Source organism: Xylocopa sonorina, chromosome 8, assembly GCF_050948175.1.
Source record: "Xylocopa sonorina isolate GNS202 chromosome 8, iyXylSono1_principal, whole genome shotgun sequence".
NCBI lineage: Eukaryota > Metazoa > Arthropoda > Insecta > Hymenoptera > Apidae > Xylocopa > Xylocopa sonorina.
This window is the reverse complement of record NC_135200.1, coordinates 4,676,457-4,695,709: the sequence shown is the minus strand read 5'-3', so window position 1 is coordinate 4,695,709 and position 19,253 is coordinate 4,676,457. Positions and strand designations below refer to the sequence as shown.

At 39.1% G+C, this 19,253-nt stretch overlaps 4 protein-coding genes across 5 annotated transcripts in view; 1 reads left to right on the top strand and 3 right to left on the bottom strand.

The window, feature by feature from the left end:
* The window catches only part of Arfip (ADP ribosylation factor interacting protein arfaptin), a 122,163-nt gene that overhangs the window by 96,609 nt on the left and 6,301 nt on the right, over positions 1–19,253 (bottom strand). The window lies entirely within an intron of this gene.
* Positions 456–3,654, bottom strand: Nop60b (dyskerin pseudouridine synthase 1 Nop60B). Its single transcript, XM_076899931.1, has 8 exons — positions 3,557–3,654; positions 3,080–3,204; positions 2,675–3,007; positions 1,813–2,223; positions 1,616–1,736; positions 1,250–1,488; positions 942–1,169; positions 456–858 (listed from the first exon to the last, which is right to left on the bottom strand). Exons 1-8 carry the CDS (start codon positions 3,567–3,569, stop codon positions 775–777), a joined length of 1,554 nt encoding a protein of 517 aa, XP_076756046.1. The 5' UTR covers positions 3,570–3,654; the 3' UTR covers positions 456–774.
* Cdc45 (cell division cycle protein 45) lies at positions 4,021–7,355 on the top strand. Its single transcript, XM_076899377.1, has 9 exons — positions 4,021–4,236; positions 4,661–4,813; positions 4,888–5,097; positions 5,183–5,350; positions 5,426–5,661; positions 5,771–6,107; positions 6,194–6,588; positions 6,675–6,751; positions 6,831–7,355. Exons 1-9 carry the CDS (start codon positions 4,186–4,188, stop codon positions 6,893–6,895), a joined length of 1,692 nt encoding a protein of 563 aa, XP_076755492.1. The 5' UTR covers positions 4,021–4,185; the 3' UTR covers positions 6,896–7,355.
* LOC143426458 (nucleoredoxin) lies at positions 7,707–18,942 on the bottom strand. Of its 2 annotated transcripts, XM_076899933.1 has the most exons (8): positions 18,638–18,778; positions 18,312–18,579; positions 9,407–9,676; positions 9,055–9,155; positions 8,731–8,926; positions 8,553–8,643; positions 8,351–8,487; positions 7,707–8,272 (listed from the first exon to the last, which is right to left on the bottom strand). In XM_076899933.1, the coding sequence occupies exons 2-8, from the start codon at positions 18,573–18,575 to the stop codon at positions 8,045–8,047; spliced, it is 1,287 nt and encodes a 428-aa protein (XP_076756048.1). In that variant the 5' UTR covers positions 18,576–18,579; positions 18,638–18,778; the 3' UTR covers positions 7,707–8,044. The 2 variants fall into 2 exon arrangements, with proteins under 2 accessions (XP_076756048.1, XP_076756047.1); XM_076899932.1 differs by having other exon boundaries at positions 18,312–18,942.

Sequence of the window (19,253 nt, the reverse complement as noted above, 5' to 3'; positions counted from 1 at the left end):
AACTTCTTTGCAGTTATTTTCATATTTTAAAAAATGTAAACGTTAGGTAAATATATAGACTTTGACAGTTTTATTCGAAATGTATTTATAAATTTATGACAGCCATTCAGATAAATTATCTTTTGATATAATATATATTCCGCGTGTGAGTGTCTGAACACAAAAATGAAATGACACATGACGTTTTTTTCATGACATAAGTACTGCACATAGCTACACGCTATTAAATGCACAACACGTACAAAATACATACTATTACTAGAAATGAATCATAATGGAATTTTTCATATTTGCGAACTATGGCAATTTGCAAATAGAACTCATTCACTATGTACACTTGTTAATACTATATATTGTATCAATATATACTTTCATTATATTTGCACAATTCATAAAACTCAACATTCGTGACATTCGTTTTACTCTTACTTGGCTAGTAATAAAAACTGATATAATATTATTGAATTTTTTAATATAATCTAAATAGATTACTAAATATAATTGATTTGAATTACGATCTGTACATGTTTACAGAACATATAAAATCTTCTTTTGAATTTGATAATACCCTGAATAATACATATATACGGGAAAAGATGGATATTTTTTTACAACTCTGATACACTGTAAGATATTGACATACTTCTTGGAAATTGTCTTTAAGTAAAAAAACATCTGTTTCCTTCTGTGAAGTATCGCAACAATATCCTTGCATTTATAAAAGAAAATGGTAGTACTTATATTTTAATGAGCATAGCTATTTTAGACATTATTTCAACTTGGAACTGGTGCTTCTTGTTCTTGATCTTTATCCTTCTTCTTTTTCTTCTTCTTCTTTTCTTCTTTTACTGGCGTTTCCTATAAATACATTATGTCAGAATAATTTTTATTTCTTTTTAAAATATTAAATGTGGAAATTAAATGTCCGTGAATTATCTTACCTCAGTTGTACCTTCTACTACCATTGATTCATCAGCCTCAGATTCTGTCTTTTCTTTCTTCTTCTTCTTTTTCTTTTCTTTCTTCTCTTTCTTTTTCTCCTTAGGCGATGATAATTCTGGATCTTCAGTTTGTTCTTGTTTTACTGTAACTTCTGCTACAGGCTGTGCAACTGTTTCTTCCCATTTACGTTTTTTAGCTGCTGCATCAGTGACTCCATTCTCCTCAGTCTAATCCGTAAATAAAAATTGAATGAATTAATTTTACATTAAGATATACATATAGAAAAATTTAAAAGGCCGATAACTACCTTGATTGCAACTGTTGAGTAATCTGAGAAACTCGACAACCAGTCAGCAGGTGTATTCTCATTTGGTTTTCCATACTTATCTAATTTTCCTTCAATTATCATACGCTTCTTCACAGAAGCTTTTGGACCAAGACCCCATTTTCTTGGGTACGCATCCCTTTCCATAATTACTCTTTTAATTTTAGCAGCTACTCCATGGTCACAGGCAGTCATTGTAGGGGATGTCATTAAAGCTATAGCTATAACAAAAAATTACAAATACAATAAATTAAAAAAATATATTATAGTAAGAATATTAGATATTTTTACTTTTTAGATATACAAATAGTGTATAATATTTTTACACTACTTTAAATAATAACTTACCAAGTGCTATAGCTTCTCCTTTAGTAGTCACTATAACAATTTCTTGATTTAGTTCTATACCATCGTCGTACATTAAAATACCAGGTAGCATAATCTTAGCTCCATAACAGATAGCATTCACCTATTAATATAGTTAAGCAACGTTATAACAATAATTGACAAGAAACTGTGAACAAACACAGGTACTGAATACATACCGCGCTATCTTTTACAATAATTCTCTTATGATTTACAAGAAGAGCCTCTAAAGGTTTGATTACTCTTCTCAAATAAGATTCATCTCCGTGATTTTCGTACAGCCATTGAGCATCAAGTATATCGTGCATAGTAACCATTCCGTCTTTCTCAGATTGTACACCCGAACGATTTCTACGTAATTCTTGCATCTGACAACCAGTGCCTAAGAAGAGGCCAAGGTGAACACAAATAGTTCTAATGTATGACCCAGCCTCGCAACTAATTTTGAACACTCCCATATTGCGTTCTTCATCGTAATCAAGAAACCAGCTATCGTAAACTGTTCTTACACGAAGCTGACGCTTCACTGCAGATATAAGGGGAGGTCGTTGGAACAACGCACCGCGTAATTTCTCTAATGCTTGACCTACCTACATTATGTTGCTTTTAATAATAACATATTACATAATAACTCGTACATTTTAAAATATTCCGTGCAAATTTCTATATAGACACAAAGGGCCACATAAACACTGTCTTCATACTTTAATACTAGTTATCTTCTGTTTTGAATCGTATTTATCAATCTCAGCCTCTAATATTTATAAACCATGAATAGAACTTGTATTTGTTATTTTTTGTCTATAAATTATATCCCAAGTCTCACAAAATTATATGGCAAGAGATTAAAATTTTAAAAATGATTTTTTTAACTATTAAAATCTTCTGTACATTTTTCTATAAATCATAAAAGCATGTGTTACTTATTGAATAGTCCTATATTTCTCATAAAATAAGAGAATATTTCTATGTACAAAGCCACTGGCAATGTCATATAACATCATCTGCACGGAAAGTGTTGACTTAAATTTATATGTTTACCTTCTGAAGACTTTCTGGAGCAGAATGTAATTTAAAGACCGCAACGTATTCCTTTCCCGCAGACTGTTGAGATTTAGCTAATCTAGTTGCTCTATCAATACAAACTATTAAACAGCCAGATACTTTAGGATCTAGAGTGCCGGAATGTCCAGTTTTCTCTACTTTCAAAATTCTCTTTATCCATGCCACAACTTCGTGCGACGATGGATTACACGGTTTATCAAGATTAATGCACCCAGATTTTATATACTCAGATAAAGAACGGTGTAACGGTGTTGAACCACTGGTTAAAGGTGTGAAGTGTTTTGTACGTGTGTACATTTTATCAAAATTCTGAAACAATATAACTAATACTTAATTACATATACTTGCTGAAAACTACCTTCCATACTATACTGTATGTACCTTAAATAAGAGAGGCCAATCTTTGTATTCCAGTTTTACAATTTCATCTGAAGGTTCTAGCTGACATTTCATTGTCGCCTGAATCTCTCCAAGAGACTTCTTCTTACTTTTCTTCTTACTTTTATCTAAACAACGAAAATACAAATTAACCTATGTAATTACGTTTATTGCATTTAATTTAACGTTACGTCGAGATATAATCATACGTGAAGAAAACGAATTCATTGTAACGTTAAATGTACACGTATGGTGATACAACGAATTGTAATCGGTCCAACGTTTCCGATCTAACTTATATCAGATACAAAAACACGTGTTTTGGGCGCCGCTAAACCTTAAATTTCTATTTACGACAGAAACCAGGTATCTTTACGAAATTTTAAGCGGAAAACAAAGACATCGATTTAAAATACGAAATATAACGCAGCATATATCACATGAGACGGTATAATATTTAATAAAATTAATAACAATTACCGCTTTCTGCCATTTTTATGCAAGTAGAAACAACACGTGTATTACGAGGAACCGAAGCGACACCAAACACGCGCGCGCTAGTAACTGCGTCCAGCGCGGTAATTGCATAGATAATGTACAGAGTAGACGCGCAACATTAATTAACGCTTGAACACCAGAAATGAAATTCAACATCGAGCATTTACCAGATACACGTGAAATCAAATACATAATAAATAGTATAAAAATAATACGTAACGATAGAAATATAATTGAATTTTTTGGTGACACAAGTTGCCTGATCGAGTCCATCTTCAGTTTCCACTCTGTACCAATTGAATATGAATTTGATTGTTATATCACCTATCTCTGTAAGAACCATACACTTTAAAACTGTGTGTATTTAACAATTTACGAATTATGTGAAGAATTCCAATGAAAAGCAACTATTTACTTCGAAATATTCGTTGCGCGTGTTACTCGTATTTACTGTAGGCTTGCTCGCTATCGTGCATGTATTTATTTCGTTCTACGACCAGTTACCGCCTGGTGGAGTGTTCAGTTTTCGCGGTAAACAGGGGAAGGTTAAAACTGAGTAGAAAAAGAGCAGAAAATATAAAACATACTCCCATGCCGAGAATCACTGCATCATGTTTGTAGAGAATTTAGAAAGAGGATTTTACAGTTCAATAAAAGATGATGTGAGTTGATGATTTTAACATTTCGCGTTCTTCGAGATCGTTAATTAACCATCGTTCACGTTGGTTAAAGAATTCTTTTACCGTGATAAACATGTTTTTAAGTCATCGTGCAGTTCGTTTGATTTATTCACGAAGGAACGTTATGTTTTCTCGTTAATTTTCATTCATAATTTTTCGAAAATACACGGAGAGTAACAGTCACGCGTTCATTGAATTCTTTTACACTTGTTGCATGGTTGATTACCAAAAGTATAGATGAATTACGAAGAAGAATTGAAAACATTATACTTGATACACTAAGTTACAGTTAAGGTTTTAATTATTAAAAATACTTGGGATACGTATAGCTTTCAAGAATAACGTTAACTTATAATTAGAGATATACAAAGCTATTACAGATCTAATACAAGCTTTTTTATTATAGAGATGCCTCTTGTTGGTTAATTTTGATGTGGATGCTATTTGTGCCTGTAGAATTTTACAGCAACTTTTTAAAAATGATAACTTGATATATACACTTGTACCTGTGCAAGGTATTCAAGATATGGTTCGGGCCTTTGAGGAAAATTGCGAGGAGGTAATAACAATGTAAAAAGCATACATCTATCCATCTGTAAGGAATCGTATTACTGATATTTTATATTTTTCTAGATAAAAAATGTTATATTTATAAATTGTGGGGGTACGTTAGATTTAGTGGAATTACTACAACCCGTAGAATCTGTGATATTTTATATTCTTGATAGCCATAGACCTTATGACTTATGTAATGTATACTCAGAGGATCAAGTGCGTATACTTGGTAAACCTGATGAAGATGATGAAATTCCGCAGTATAATGATGTCTTCAGAGATGACTCGGTAATTAGTTATTCATTTCTATTTTCCAAGGCCCTTTAACATGAAATAGTATTAAAAGTGAAGGAATTATGGTTTAAAATTCTAGTCCGATGAGGATGAACAAGACGAGGAATTGGATAGTGAAGAGTCTCAGAGAAAAAGGCGAAGATTGAACGAAGAAGATATTATTAAAAGAGCTGAACGAAGAAAGTGGTCAGAGAATAGAGCAACTATTTTGTTCAATTATACGCAATACAGTTACTATGGAAAATCGGTATGAATTATTAACATCACAAGTAATAAGCAAAATAGTATTGGATATAAGTTAAAAGTTTATATACTTTTCCAGAGTGCAATGCTTGTTTTTGAAATGGCATGGAACATGTCAAAAGATAGTTTGGATATGGTTTGGTGGGCCATAGTCGGCTCTACAGAACAAGCTATTCTTGGTAAAGTGGAATCAAGATTAAGCGTACTCGATGAAGGTTCTCTTCAAGCTCACGTATCCAGATTAACTCATAAACAGGGAGGTGATGTTGATAACCCACAACAACAGAGTACAGTCAGGATTACATATGATAAAGAGTATCCTTTTACAATACTTATACGCTATGTATCTTACGAAATAGCAATTTTTTCGACATTCCATCGTTATACGATAAATTACGAATTTTTTCTTTACATAAAAATATAGTCTTTTACTTGCACTGTATCGACATTGGACCGTAGAAGCTAGTCTGAGACATTCAATACCAACTGCGGTATCGTTGCGACTTTGGTCGGTTAGAGGGGAACAACGGTTAAAAGAATTATTGGCAGAAATGGGTTTACCCCTAGCGCAGTCAAAGCAACGTTTCTCAGCGATGGATCTTGCGCTTAGACACGAGTTTAGACAAATGATTGAAAAATTGGCAGGAAAGTTTAAAGTGGACTCTGTGATCGGAACAAGTTTTACACTTCAATATGGTTATAGATTTAAATACTGTGCATCAGATGTCGTTTATGCTATGCTTGCTTTAATAGAATCTTCTGTAAGTCAATTAATATCTGTATGTTTTTCTATTTCTATATTTCACGAATATTTAAACATATCATTCTGCTTTAATTTCTTTTGCAGTCAAAGCAGAAATTACCGCAATGTTGTTTTCTGGATGCGTTGGACTGTTTATCACGCACAAAGAAAGATATCTTAGAAGGTGGCATAGAAAAAGCAAAACTGATGCTTAATAGTATTTTTAAGACAGCGCAGAGTATTTTACAAATGAAACAAGTTAGAAGCGCTGGTTCGTTTCTTTACATAATCATCTCGGAGGGTATTGCTGACAATTATGTTTTCTCACATCCGTATCCGTTAATGATGTTAGCTCAGTTTATTCTGAAGGCCTATGTAGACTCTTCGAGAAACAGGCGTGCACCGGAATGGCCGCTTGTAGCTTCTTCGACGTATAATACAGGAGATGGTACGTGTCTCGTAGTTGGTATTCCACCAGTGTGTGAAGATCAACCAAGAAGGTAATTACGAATGAGTAACTAAAAATCGGTATGAAAATATTTCAAGTGAATAGATCTAACGCTGTCTTATATAATACATGTTATAGTTTGTTTGGAAGGGCCTTTGAACAAGCAGCAAAAAATACAAACTCTTTCATAGATACAGATTACTTCGACACTACAAGTAAGTATTTCATAAAATTTTGTTCAAGTTTCATCTCTGTCGTGTCTCATTCTTAATTGCTAATATTTTTTTGTTTCAGTAATAAGACTGAAAATTGACGAAAGATCGAAGTTTTTCGATGCTCTAGCAGCTCTGCTAGCATAAAATTTTAGCGGTTTATGTAACGTAATTTTCCTAACGTATTTATACATATATATATATATTTTTAGAAAAATAGTACAAAATAACGATAACAATGCCTTTTTTTAGAAACACGACGCTAAAAAATCAATCATGTATACCTTATTATTTTTAGATATGCTATAGCTGACGAGTGTGAGTTCGTAATATTTATTTTATAATTATTGACAGGTAGCTTTAATCATATTGTAGATATTTGTACAAAGCAGAATGAACGTGATGTATATTATCATTTATATATACGAAATAATCGATCGAAAGCTTTTTTTTCGACACGAGTAAAGGTCAATTAATATTCACGTAACAAGCAAATAATTAAGTGTTATGCAAAAAAACAAATTAATAATTCATAGGAGTACAATGTAAATGATAATAAATACAATTTTTATACGAAAACAAATGTTAAATAAAAAGAAAAATGTTAATAAACTTATCCCACTGTTCAGATCTATCTAATTTCTTTTTAATTTGTAAAATAATTTTAATTCAAAGAATGAGCCTTTCACAAAATTAGTAGAGATATCGCTTGTATGGGAAACGAAATTAGAATGTTTTCGCACCGACGATTTTCACATGACAGCGATATTTATATGGAGGTGCAGTTGAGCATCCTTTTAATGCGAAATCGTGTCTTTCTGTGCCCTAGCTGAAAAGGAATTATCATTCCATTTGCGAACGTGAGAACATGCGACGTACTATGCACAAGTACCGAGAACATCACGAGTTATGGTGAACGTATCAAGTACTTGTCAGTTACTCAAAAACGTTCGACGTGTTCATGCATATTTGGCGTTTATTAAGTAATATATTAAATATCAATATGTGCATGTGTACACTTAAAAATACAATTCGCTCAGTTTTTATTGACTATGATATATAATACATGTCTTTTGGTTATTTCCACAAAGGGGTGTGCGAATACAAGTGCCGTATCGCGCGAGATCCTTCCTACGAAAGGAGCAATGGTATCACAGAGACAGGATTTGAGAAGAGAGGATCGGGGTTTCTGTATTTTGTGGTTGTATAATGATCACTTGTAAACCTAACTGCTCCTTTCTCCACACAGTTCTCGATAATTTCGTATAAAATATCGCCGGTTGACTCTTAAAAAATTCAAGCAGAAGTCTGATCGGTTTTACCCGTTTTGTGCACCGCGGCTGTTTTTCTTATAGGCAATTTGTCGTTACGAAACCCGTCGACAAATTGTTGCACAGAATCTACAGTTATTTCGGCACCATCCTCCATTACCACGTATATCCCTCGAGGTATATCAATCGCTGTTAAAAGTGGCACAGCGTCGTCTAACCCGATAAATTCCCGTAGAATATCCGATGTTTGACACTGCGGCAAGAATAACGACAAAATATCCTTTAGATTGCGAACAATTGTCCATGACGTTCACGTTAAATCAATACTTACATCTAACGCTATATAAAAATGTAAAATATCATGTGGATCATCAAAATTTGGATCATAATCGGGTCTATCTTTTCTGTACGCCTGTGCTGCTGGCGTTAACACGCTCTCCGCAAACTGAATCTCGCAGTCGTCACCTTCTGTAAATTAGTACGATAAGAACGAAATGGTAATGCATAGTTTAAACGTAACAAAATGTGCTTACCGACGAAAAGGATAACCGCTGGAGCATCGTGCAAGGAAGTAGCATATTTTTCAGTCAAAATGTTAACCAAACGGCTGGTCCATGGAAAATTCTGTGTAACGAGAACAGGAGGGAATACGTCACAAAAGACGGGAAAACGAGCAAGTAATCAAAATTGAGCCAGGAAATCTTCACTTACCAGTCCCTCAGGATCCTCTATTAACTCACCTCGACCATCCAACGTTATAATGTTATCTCGAGGATCAAGTATCGCTAAAGTAGGTATTGCTTGTACGTCGAGGGCTCTCTCTAATTTTCGTCGTCTCTCTTCCTGACTAAAAGGTATCCTCAACCAAGGCATCGTTTCAATGTAAACGTTATACGATTCTTCACTCCTTGCAACAGGAAAAAAACGATGCTTCGATAAACATCTATCCTTGCAATTAACTTGTTTGAAGTATCCTCAATGTACATATCATTTGAAACTGCTCAAACAGAAATTCAATTTTCTTCAATAACTTACATATCTGAACTCACAAAGATCACCTCGAAGTCATGGCCTCTCTCCCGAATTCGCTGATAGGTGTCCACGAGTAATGGAGTAAACGCTTTACAAGGTGGACACTAAACATAAAAATACAAAACTATAAGTTAAGTAAATCATAAAAACATACACATATAATATTGTACAAAACTCTTTAAGCTACGTGTTAAGAAAACACTTTGCAATTTAAAAATCAAGCATTACAAAATCCATACACGTGTATGCTGTGAGAATTTAGAGCCATCAGCGTTGGCATAGCAGCCCTAAACGTAGCCACGCGCAGAGTTACCTGGGCTACGAATCAATCCATACATAATAAATACGTATGTACCCAATGTGCGCTGAAGTAAACACCCTTAAAGCAATGGCGCAATTCTTCGTGCAGCATGGGTTCGTTGCTATCCCGTGCCCCGCATGGCAATAAGGGTCCATCTTCGAGGGCAGCCTTCGGATGAGCTGGTTTCCAAGGAAATTCAGCACCGCTAGGATCGCTTACGATTCGCTCTGCGCCTCCTCTGGTTATCACCGAGCCGTTAGACCCGTCCAATAAAACCAAACTCGGCACACCAATCTTTATACAATACCTCTGAGCCAGTCTGATCTGTAACAAAAAAAAGAGAAAAAAAAAAGAAAAAATATGAAAGGTACACTTGATCGCCTGTAAGAATATTTCAATCAGTCGACCGTGGGATCCTTAAAACTCCTTCATAAATATTCGCCGGTAGGACCAACCAGTCCTTTGATTCGAGTCGTAAAGGGATTTATATCCGACGAGATGCAATAATCTCTGTCGCTTGGCTACTGATCAAAGTATGAAAGCGAGAGCGAACCACCGATTATGTGTATCAACGCTCGAGTATTACGTACATTTGCGTACGAAAAGAATTGTACTTCGATGAGACGAAACTTGTTTTAATCAAATCTTAAAGTATACATTCGATGTGTACGTGCGTGTGTATATTATGTTCGGTAATAGAAGCTAGTAAGTGAAGTAACTGCTTCGAAATTATTTAATATACTTGAAATATCCATTATCGTTTCTCGATAGAAGAAGCTACAGCTTCCTCGCGCTTTAAACGATACCTGCTGGTAGCATTTAATTAAATATCGACTTGTACGGAAACATTTGAATGGCTCAATTTTTGTCGACAAGCATCCATTTAAATATTTATAAATTGTTGTTATTTTTCCGCAGAATAAGTACATTTTGTATGCAACGGAGGATGCTTATTAAAGTGAGAACAAAGTTGAGACAAAGCAAATTGCTTGATTAAGCAATTACGGAGTCATCCGCCTCGGTAACTTTATCATATACAAGAGGCATTGAAATTTAATGTAGCGTACTCTTCCTTCTGGTTAAATTTAAACACGAAGGGCAAAATATCCCCTTGAAAATTGCGTTGATGTTACGTAAGCGGTAATTTATACTTTAACAGAGCTCGAGTATATTTTGAAAATGTTTCCTGAATAGCATAAAACAAGAAAAAAGGAGGAAATGTCCACCAAAGGGTCTGCCTTTACATTCAATCATCCAAACTTACATCCATAGATGCCGAGAGGCAATACCCATAGACATTTCGCGTTACACGATTTTGCGGAACTTCGCCTCTCGACGCGTGAACCGCGGTTTCGAATTCAGCCCGCGTTCCACGCTAGTATTGGCTGCAAAAAGAGGACGCAGAAGGAAAAGGGTGAAGAAGGCGAAGAAAGAGAGAGAGAGAAAGATCGAACCCCATCAATTTCAGGAGGCGTGAGAGGAATACGCGGCGATAAAGCGAACGGAGCAGCGTGCGTGCACGAACGCGCCCGACAAATTCCAAACACGTACAGCCCCGCGCCTCTTGTCTCTTCCGTTATCCTTCCCAGCACGCAACGAAATTCAAGCACGGCGAAAAAGGGCGCAACGAGTGTCTACAGGGGAGCGTAATGTCTGCTGACAATGAGTGCTATCCCTCCTGTCTCCAGTCGCATGATTACAGTGCTACAAGAGGTAGAAAAAGAAGAGAATGTAAGAGCGGGGAATGGAAGGAAAGAGGAAAGGCTTGGGAGCGCGATTGCTGAAACTGGCCGAAAGTTCTCCAGGCCGGAAGAGATAAGGAGAGATGGACGCGAGTACAGGGTGATTCATCTGACTCGACGAATTTTAATTACTATACAGCAAGCTGTGTTCCGTAGGAACGTCAGTGTTCCGCGAAAAATAACTTCTGCTTCGTAACGTTAAACGGTTCACGAGTAACTTCAACCTGCCGTGTTAGGGTGAATCACCTTGTACACGAGAGTAGCACATATGTACTCGGATAACCCTGACAAGGCTAGGTTTCCGTTTCTTACCAGATAAGGAGTCAACCCTTTCAACGCCATATCCGAACTAGAGGAAGTATCGGTAATTTATTCTCCTCCTGTCTATTTCAAGGTAAAAGTTGCCTCTCTCTATTTTGGTGAGGCCATAACAGTGAACGTGGTCCGTCGATAATAAGGATCGTCATCTCTTCCAACAGTCTGCGCGATTACAGTGGCCGCAACCGTGAAAACAGAGACGATAAGGAAACGAGAAGCTTCTGTCCCGGCGGAGATAAAAGAAAATGGCAGTCCCCGGGGGTGGCAGACATCTCGGAAATTCTTTCGTGAATTCTGGAATAACCCGGGGCGACGGTTCTTTTCTTCGCTTGTTTTTCTGTTACGAATTTCCCGTGGTTTGAAATGAACTTCTTATAATGGGGACGCTGGTTGCCAGTGGAGTAGGATGCTGTTATCCGGTTTATGTAGGAATTTCAATTATTTCATTCAGCTCTGAGATTCTCTTATTGCGAGGGATTCCTTAGATTCTGTTTACCTTCTTTCTGAAGATTCTATCTAGCATATTATTTTCTGTTAAAATATATTATTTCTTCTTTTTTGCGTACTTTTCATGTTATTATTTCGCTTAAAGAACTCGTACGAGCGTTACTCAAAATGTTTGTCTATAATTTTGTATTTAAGGGCAATATCGTCTACTATGATATGCAATGTATATTCTAAGCGCATCTATTAAATAATATAAAGTAAATAAAATAAATGGATATTGTTACATGCGAATAGTACACGCGAAGCAACATCAGATAGCTTAAAGGATTTATTATCACATACTTATATGTCTAGTACGGTAATAATCAAAGCTGAAACCAAGAACCACTATCCCACCGAATAATGTTCTATACGAATCGAACCATTATTCAGTTCCTAACGGCAAATCAATTTTGGAGGCCATTAAGCGTGCATTAGCGATTTTTGCGGATCGTACCGTGAAGCATCCCTCTCGGGAAAATGATCGACTATAGTGTTTGTTGGCAGTGAATACCGATTCCCGTTAAGCTGTCTGATTACAAGAGAACAAAAGGATTGGAGAAGATCGAAGCACAATGGACGTATTGCGGGAGGAGCATTTCATATCAGAGCAGATAATGAAGAAGAGCCTAAGAATCGAAATGGCGTTTTCTATTGTTTGAAATTTTCCAACGGCGAATAATTCATCCGTACGACGCGTTATACCATTCGCGCCTCAAAATTATTGCAATTTACACTCTCTATATTCCAATATGCTTTACACGGATTCTAACAATTACAATTTGAAAGAAGAAAATACGGTGACTACGATTGTGTTCTCTTTCTAACGATCGAGGTAACGACAAGAAAATTATTCTATTCGTGTACGGGCGTTCGAGTGTTTCATCTCAAACGAAGAATCAATCCACAGAATCGAATAACTGTCGCGCGGTTCAAGCTTTCGCGGAAGAGAAACCGACGTCCCCATCAGCGTACAAAAGACCCCGAAAGATTTCGATAAATCTTCGCAGCCGACACCTGTCGCGAGCTCCGTCGCTCAAAACAAATCGATTCGCCCGTGAAAATTTCGCCAGCTCGACTGCTTTCCTTCCCCTCCACCTGACGCGAACTTTCTCGCTTGAAACGCGGCGCCAATTTCCGCGGCTCTCCCCTCCGATCGGCTCGAAATCAAGATACAGTGCCCACGCGTACACGTACATAATAATACAGGCAAAAATTCTGGTGCGACGCGTCGCAGTCGAACACAGAAGGGGTGAGCGTCGGGATAAGGCAAGAAGGGTCTCCTCTAGGTAGCCGAACGTGCGACGCTGCACGTTATCGCGACCCTCCACGGGGAGACATTACCTCGTCCCTTCGTATATTCCCTACGCGCGCTCCCTCGCTCCCGTTCGTCCGTAGAGGTCCGCGCGTATGCAACGCTCGTTCGCCGTCTCCGTCTCGAGCGGTCGATAACGCGTACGTCCTCCCTTGGCGTTGCTACCGCTCGCTCGACGGTGCTATCGTTATTTCCCCCGGTGGTCTGTATGTCCCCTACCACCGCGCCACTTCCATCGGCTCCTGCTTGTTCGTTCCCCGTGTCGTCCTTGCTCCATCGCCCGCTTACCCCCGACGATCATCTTTCTCCCTCTATCGCAGCCGGCGCGGCTTCTATCGGTACGAAAAATGTTCCGTGCGATACCCACCGCTATTCCGCTTCGAGCTTTTACCACCGATTAGTCCGTGTACTATCGAATTTTTCTGATACGATTCCGACAAAGAATTTCTGCGACGACCACGCGTCGAATATTGGATGTTTCACGGTTTAGAGGAGGGGATCGATATTGCTGCGTTCCACGGAGTTTTTCCTTTTCTTCCTTTCGGCCGTTCATTGTCTCGCAATGGATGACGGAAAGCGATGTATTGTTCCTTGGTTTTGCAACGGGATAATTTATGAAGTGACATTCTCTGCTCTTCATTTTCCGTCAGACACTCTGCTGCTTGTAGTTCCTCTTCTGCGAGGGGAACCCCTTGCCATACCGTGACATCGGATAGAAGACGAGCGATGGAGGGGAAGGGATGAGATCACTGTTGACTCGTTCGCGCGTGTTCAATCGCCTCCTTCGTAACAGAGGTGCACAACGCTTGGCTTTGCTCTGGGAAATTTTGCGGAAAAGCTTCGTTAAACGGTTTACTTAAATGGACATATATATGTTATATCGTATGAGTATACTGTATCATTATTCATGGTACAGAAAACTAATTGGACAGTTAAATATGATTTTGAATTCGTTTCGTTTGAATTCGTTCGAAGAACATTAAAACGTATGGAAATGCTTAAATTCTAGTATGAAACTGTTATACCTTATTACATGAAAATATATGTGCGATATATATCATGGAAACGAGCCCAGTTCATCGCGTTGAAGCGTGACTCGACGTCATAAACGTAGCTACTATACTTAATAACAGAGAGGTCTTTTTTCTCTTTTTTTTTTATTCTATTTTATATTATACCAATATAAGAAAAAGCTCAATATATCGAAAAACCGTTTTCTACTCTAAGGCCACTTTCCATCTTTTAAATTGCTGGTTACAGTTCTTTGCAGAATCGTATACCTTTTACATTCTCTTGTGTTAAATACACTGAACTAAACGTGACTTGAATTACTGGTACATTATAATCTCGAAGAACATTATTAATCGATTTAATGCATGGTTGATGGTATGCTTTCTGGCTTTGAAGTTGGGCACCCCTGAAGCATATAGATACCGCGGTCTCCCGACATTTCTCGTCCGACCGAGACTGACGCGACCACTGTGTTTCCATTGGTCAACCCCAGCAGCGTCTTAAAGCTACCGCGCTTTCAATTACACGCAAACGACCGCACGTTTGTGTACGCCTTGAAAATGTTGCAGAACATGAAAGAACAGCTCGCATCCTGCTAAAGATCGATCTTGGAAGGGTTACCAAGCGACAATGGGAGCGCTTCAAAGTTCGCGTAGCCATCGAGATATCTAGAAACGACTAAAAAGAAGGAAGTAACAAGATTTAAACGAAGAAAAACTTCGGGATTAAGATTCTACTTACGATTTAACGGGGCGAATTAAACGGAGTGAAAACATCAGTAGAGATCTTAACGTTCGCGTAAACCGTCGAGGAACATTTAATTTTTTCCTCCCGCAACTTTCTACCAGCTTTATCCGCGCGATACTGTCGGCCGCGTGCGGCGTCAAAGCATTCGTAGGGTTTCACGCGAGTTTTCGAGTCCTAGGCGCTGAAATACTTTTATTCGGCCGATTCGCACGTATTTCGCTCTTCCTTTGACCACTACCGAGTAGGTCGTATATAATCTACACGATATGCCAGCTAAAGAGCAGACAGGAGCGGTAGGGGGAAGTCGGGTAGGCGGGAAGTGGGTGGTAAGATGGTGGGGGGTGAAAGTGCACCGTGCACGGGCCACTCTGTGTACGGACTACATCAAAGTCTATCTAGATTCCAACGTTTCTCCCGTTCCTTTTTTCCTCTCCTTTCTGTTTCAGTCGTTTTCGCGTGGGAAGGGACCTGCATCGCCACCGATTCACTCTCTACTTCCGATGCATGCACAAACGTAAATATATATCCTCCTCACTCCTCGTCCGCTACCTTCCGTCGCTTTCTTGATCTCGCCGGTCGAATGAGAAGGCTATTTGCGGAAGATATGGGTCGGCCACCCCGAATAGGGAGGCTGCTCGGCTTGACTCTTTCTCTCGAGCGTTTCCCCGGCTTCGAAGGCAAACGCGTGCACCTTTATGAAACGGTTTACGCCGTACAAACGATGAGCAGCACGCCTCTATTAACCAGCCGACCCGTCCAAGCAACTGGACATCCTAACCCTGGCGTTCGCGTGCTTTACGCCGGTAACCGTTCAGTTCTCTCAAGTAAACCGGACAGTCCCCTGTCCTCCTCTTCTTCCTTAAGAAACCATGTAATATAATACCAGCTCCAGCTGCCGCCAGAGGTCAATACGGACCGTATTAACGATGCATGGTAACAGTGCGATAGCTGCTGCTCTTAAAAGCACAATCTCTCCCAATTACGTTAATCTTTCTCATTCATTAAATTCATTTCATTCATTACAGTATAACTTTTAACAAATACCATTCTCTCGAGTCCAATGAAGACGAATCGAATTAAGAATTCGCTCGTAGGGTCGCGCTATTTATTTGCAGTTCCCCGCGGTGCAACGAAAAAAAGAAAAGGACAGTTCTCAGGCTTCTTTGTTTACTTTCAATACGAGCTAAAGAGACATTGAACGAGGGTAAGGAAGACGGGAAACGAGAGAGGGAGAATTTGACTGGTTCTTTCTCGCAATGTTCCATAAATCAAAGTTGCTCTTCTCGTTGTTAAATGAATGGAACGGTACACAAAGAAGCTACGATTTCAAGGGGATGATTCCCAACGTGGATCGGGCAGATAGGCGGAATAACGAGCGAGGAAGAATCACGAGGCTACTTGACGCTAATTGCGCAGGACGCTTATCGTTACATTTACTTAGGAATCAGACTGTTCGGCGTACGTATATGCGTCGCAAACACCAACGACTCGAGTAGTTTGACTAATGATCGTGGAAAAAAAGACAGGGAATAATGACCTCCGATCGTCTCCTACATTTACATTCTGCTAATCTGTAACAGAACCAATAAACACCAACAAAACAATCGTGTTACATAGAAGTTTTCAACCTTCTCCGTTGCCGTTCTGTGTCCACAAATCGATATCTCGAACCTCGATAGAAAAAAACGACGCGTCACACGCTTTCTTTTTCATTTTTCGCTCCTTTCTTCTTTCTCTTCGCTCCTATTAATTCGTTACTCCGGTGCGATACGCTGGAAGCTCGTTAACTTCCATAAAAAAAAACGCGTGGAAGGGAAACCGAATGTCCGCTACGCGTGTGCAAATACTGTAATGTAACGTGGAGTCACTCAAACTTTCGAGACAAGAGATATGTGCGTCATCGAGGTGCGAGGGTGATGAAAAGATCAATGCACGAAGCAGTCCTGCCGTCTGCTTTTAATCGCTACAAATAACATTCTCGTCTCGATTCGCGCGTATTCACTTATTCATTTCTACGCACGCCTATATACAGAATTAAAATATCTTCCAGGGATTTATTAAATTTCTCCTATATTACTCTCTCCTTTTAATCCATTCACCAAATTAATTAAAATAACAGCAGTGGCTACATAGAACTTTTTGACGGAGAAAAGTTTGACTTTTATATTACAAAAAAAGAAAAGACTAAACTACGCTTGCGTAAAAACGAATCGTGCGAGTGTCGATTAAAAAACAAAATTGATTCCATGTAAAGACACGCATAGAACGAGGGAAAGGAGGAGCGAATCGTTTTCTGGAAAATATAACGAATGATTTTTAGTTAGAGAAAGTCGACTCTGCCTGGTGTGTCGGTGCAAATAAAATCGGACCCTAAATAGCACGTCTGGCGAGGGGTTAAAACACCCGTTGGAAATAAAAAAGGCGGTGCGCGCGCGGTCCTTCTGCATAACGGCATGTGTGCCCTCCCTCCCTCCCCCCCGCCTCCTTCTCCCCCTATGTTTACATGTGTAACTTTATAACAGACATGTGTGTACAAATTTCAAATGATACGCACGTCTCAATTGACGATAGCCTGTCTGACCGTAAAACTGGCTGCAAGCCGTGAAAGGTCGTGGAAACGGTCTCGGGTTGAAGCTTCGCGGACGCCGCACGCCGGGTCTACACGAGAGATTCGTCGAGATTATACATCACGAACGATTTGAAATTAACAGGGATACGGTTTTGTAATTTTTGAGGGCTCGCAAATTATACGAATGACTGTTCCCGCGAACGCGACGACTGTTATCCGGCTTAAAAACGCGAGTCTAATTATTTGATTGAATTTAATTGAAACTGGTGCGCGCGGCTGCGGCGATCGGAACGATGAAGAGTCGGTGACATCGGCTTGAAGCAGAAAAAGGGAGACGAAGAGGAGACCTCGAGTGCAATTGTTCAGCCTGTCGTGATCTCGATGGATGTAAAAAAGTCATCGAGCTGGAACGATCGGCAAAGCGGAAACGTATCGAACGGCAAATATTACAGTATGAAAGGCTTTTAACGAAACCGTATCCGCTCGTCTCTCTTTTTAAAAGCCTTGGAAAAACTGTCCCATTTTTACGATGGTTAATCAATGAACTTACTCGTATCTTTACTAATAAATCTTACCAATAACGTGACTATATATTTACGATAAAATATGAACTTTAGCGTAATTTGTTAAGAGGTACTAATGTACGTTAAAAGTTAACAAATTATAGTTCAATAAAGATAAGAAAGAGTAACGAGATTACGCTAAATACTATTCCAAGTGGTAACTATACCGTTACCGTGTGAATGAGTGAATAAAACCAGCGTTACTTACGTTTCTCGTGTAATCTAAGTTCGGCACGGTCAGCCAAGGTAAGTCGGAAACGTATGCACGAAATTTCTCTTCAAAGTCGAGGACGTCGGCTGCGTCGTACCAAAGAACCACGTGCACGACCTCGAACTTTTTCCTCCTTTCTACTCCTCGGCTGGTACTCTCCGCGTCCCGGTCATTCTCCGCGTGCGACGTCGACGAGTTGACATTCGTGTACAAGTCGAGCAGCTGATGCGTAAAGTCATCGCAGGCAGTACTGGGGTTCATGAAACTAAAATACACACCGATCACCTCACAAGTCGGCCGGCCGTCCTCGTCGACGAGCATACCACTTTCATCGCACGGTTTTGTGTCCCGCTGATTAAGCTGACTGCACTGCGACAGGTGTTTACCGAACAGTTTATGCTGCCAACAGACCGGTTTCGCGGCGCCCGCAGTTGACGTTCTTTTCGTTACGTTCTCCGAGCTGGATGATGCCTGCTCGCTATAGCACGCGGCCATCACACGTAACAATTAGCCCGTTTCATTCACCGGCGACACGCACCGACAAACCTTCCGTTTCCGCCGCTTCGAATCGAACTCGCTGCCCCTTGCCCTCAACGCCGACTGATTGACGTTTCGTTGTCCCCGAAACCACCGACCAATCACGAGCGGTTCGATCCGATCGGACCCGAGCCTGCCCGAATCGAGCCGATGAAAGCGCGCTCTTTCACTTTACCGATACAGCCGAATTATCCCTCTTTTCTTTTATTCAAATACATTTATATGTACGAAATTATTAAATAAAATGCGCTGATATTTACTTTCTTCTCCATGAATTTGAAATGTTTCTAGGTACTTTGCTGCTGTAATTATTATTGTACAAATGCTTTGTATAAATTGTATAATAAATCGGTGTTTCATCGATGGCGTTTTTTGTACGTTACATTCGATAATATATGTATT

What these genes read in the sequence shown, in the direction of transcription:
- Cdc45 (XM_076899377.1), top strand. Translation starts at nt 4,186, where the DNA reads ATGTTTGTAGAGAATTTAGAAAGAGGATTTTACAGTTCAATAAAAGAT. An exon ending in ACAGTTCAATAAAAGATGAT is followed by an intron (nt 4,237 to 4,660) that starts GTGAGTTGATGA and finishes TTTTTATTATAG; the next exon opens with AGATGCCTCTTGTTGGTTAA. An exon ending in TGTGAAGATCAACCAAGAAG is followed by an intron (nt 6,589 to 6,674) that starts GTAATTACGAAT and finishes TACATGTTATAG; the next exon opens with TTTGTTTGGAAGGGCCTTTG.
- LOC143426458 (XM_076899932.1), bottom strand. Translation starts at nt 18,809, where the DNA reads ATGGCCGCGTGCTATAGCGAGCAGGCATCATCCAGCTCGGAGAACGTA. An exon ending in TTTACTTCAGCGCACATTGG is followed by an intron (nt 9,156 to 9,406) that starts GTACATACGTAT and finishes TTTTATGTTTAG; the next exon opens with TGTCCACCTTGTAAAGCGTT. An exon ending in ATTTTTATATAGCGTTAGAT is followed by an intron (nt 8,273 to 8,350) that starts GTAAGTATTGAT and finishes TTCTTGCCGCAG; the next exon opens with TGTCAAACATCGGATATTCT.
- Nop60b (XM_076899931.1), bottom strand. An exon ending in TTATTGTAAAAGATAGCGCG is followed by an intron (nt 1,737 to 1,812) that starts GTATGTATTCAG and finishes CTATATTAATAG; the next exon opens with GTGAATGCTATCTGTTATGG. An exon ending in AGGAGAAGCTATAGCACTTG is followed by an intron (nt 1,489 to 1,615) that starts GTAAGTTATTAT and finishes TTTTTGTTATAG; the next exon opens with CTATAGCTTTAATGACATCC.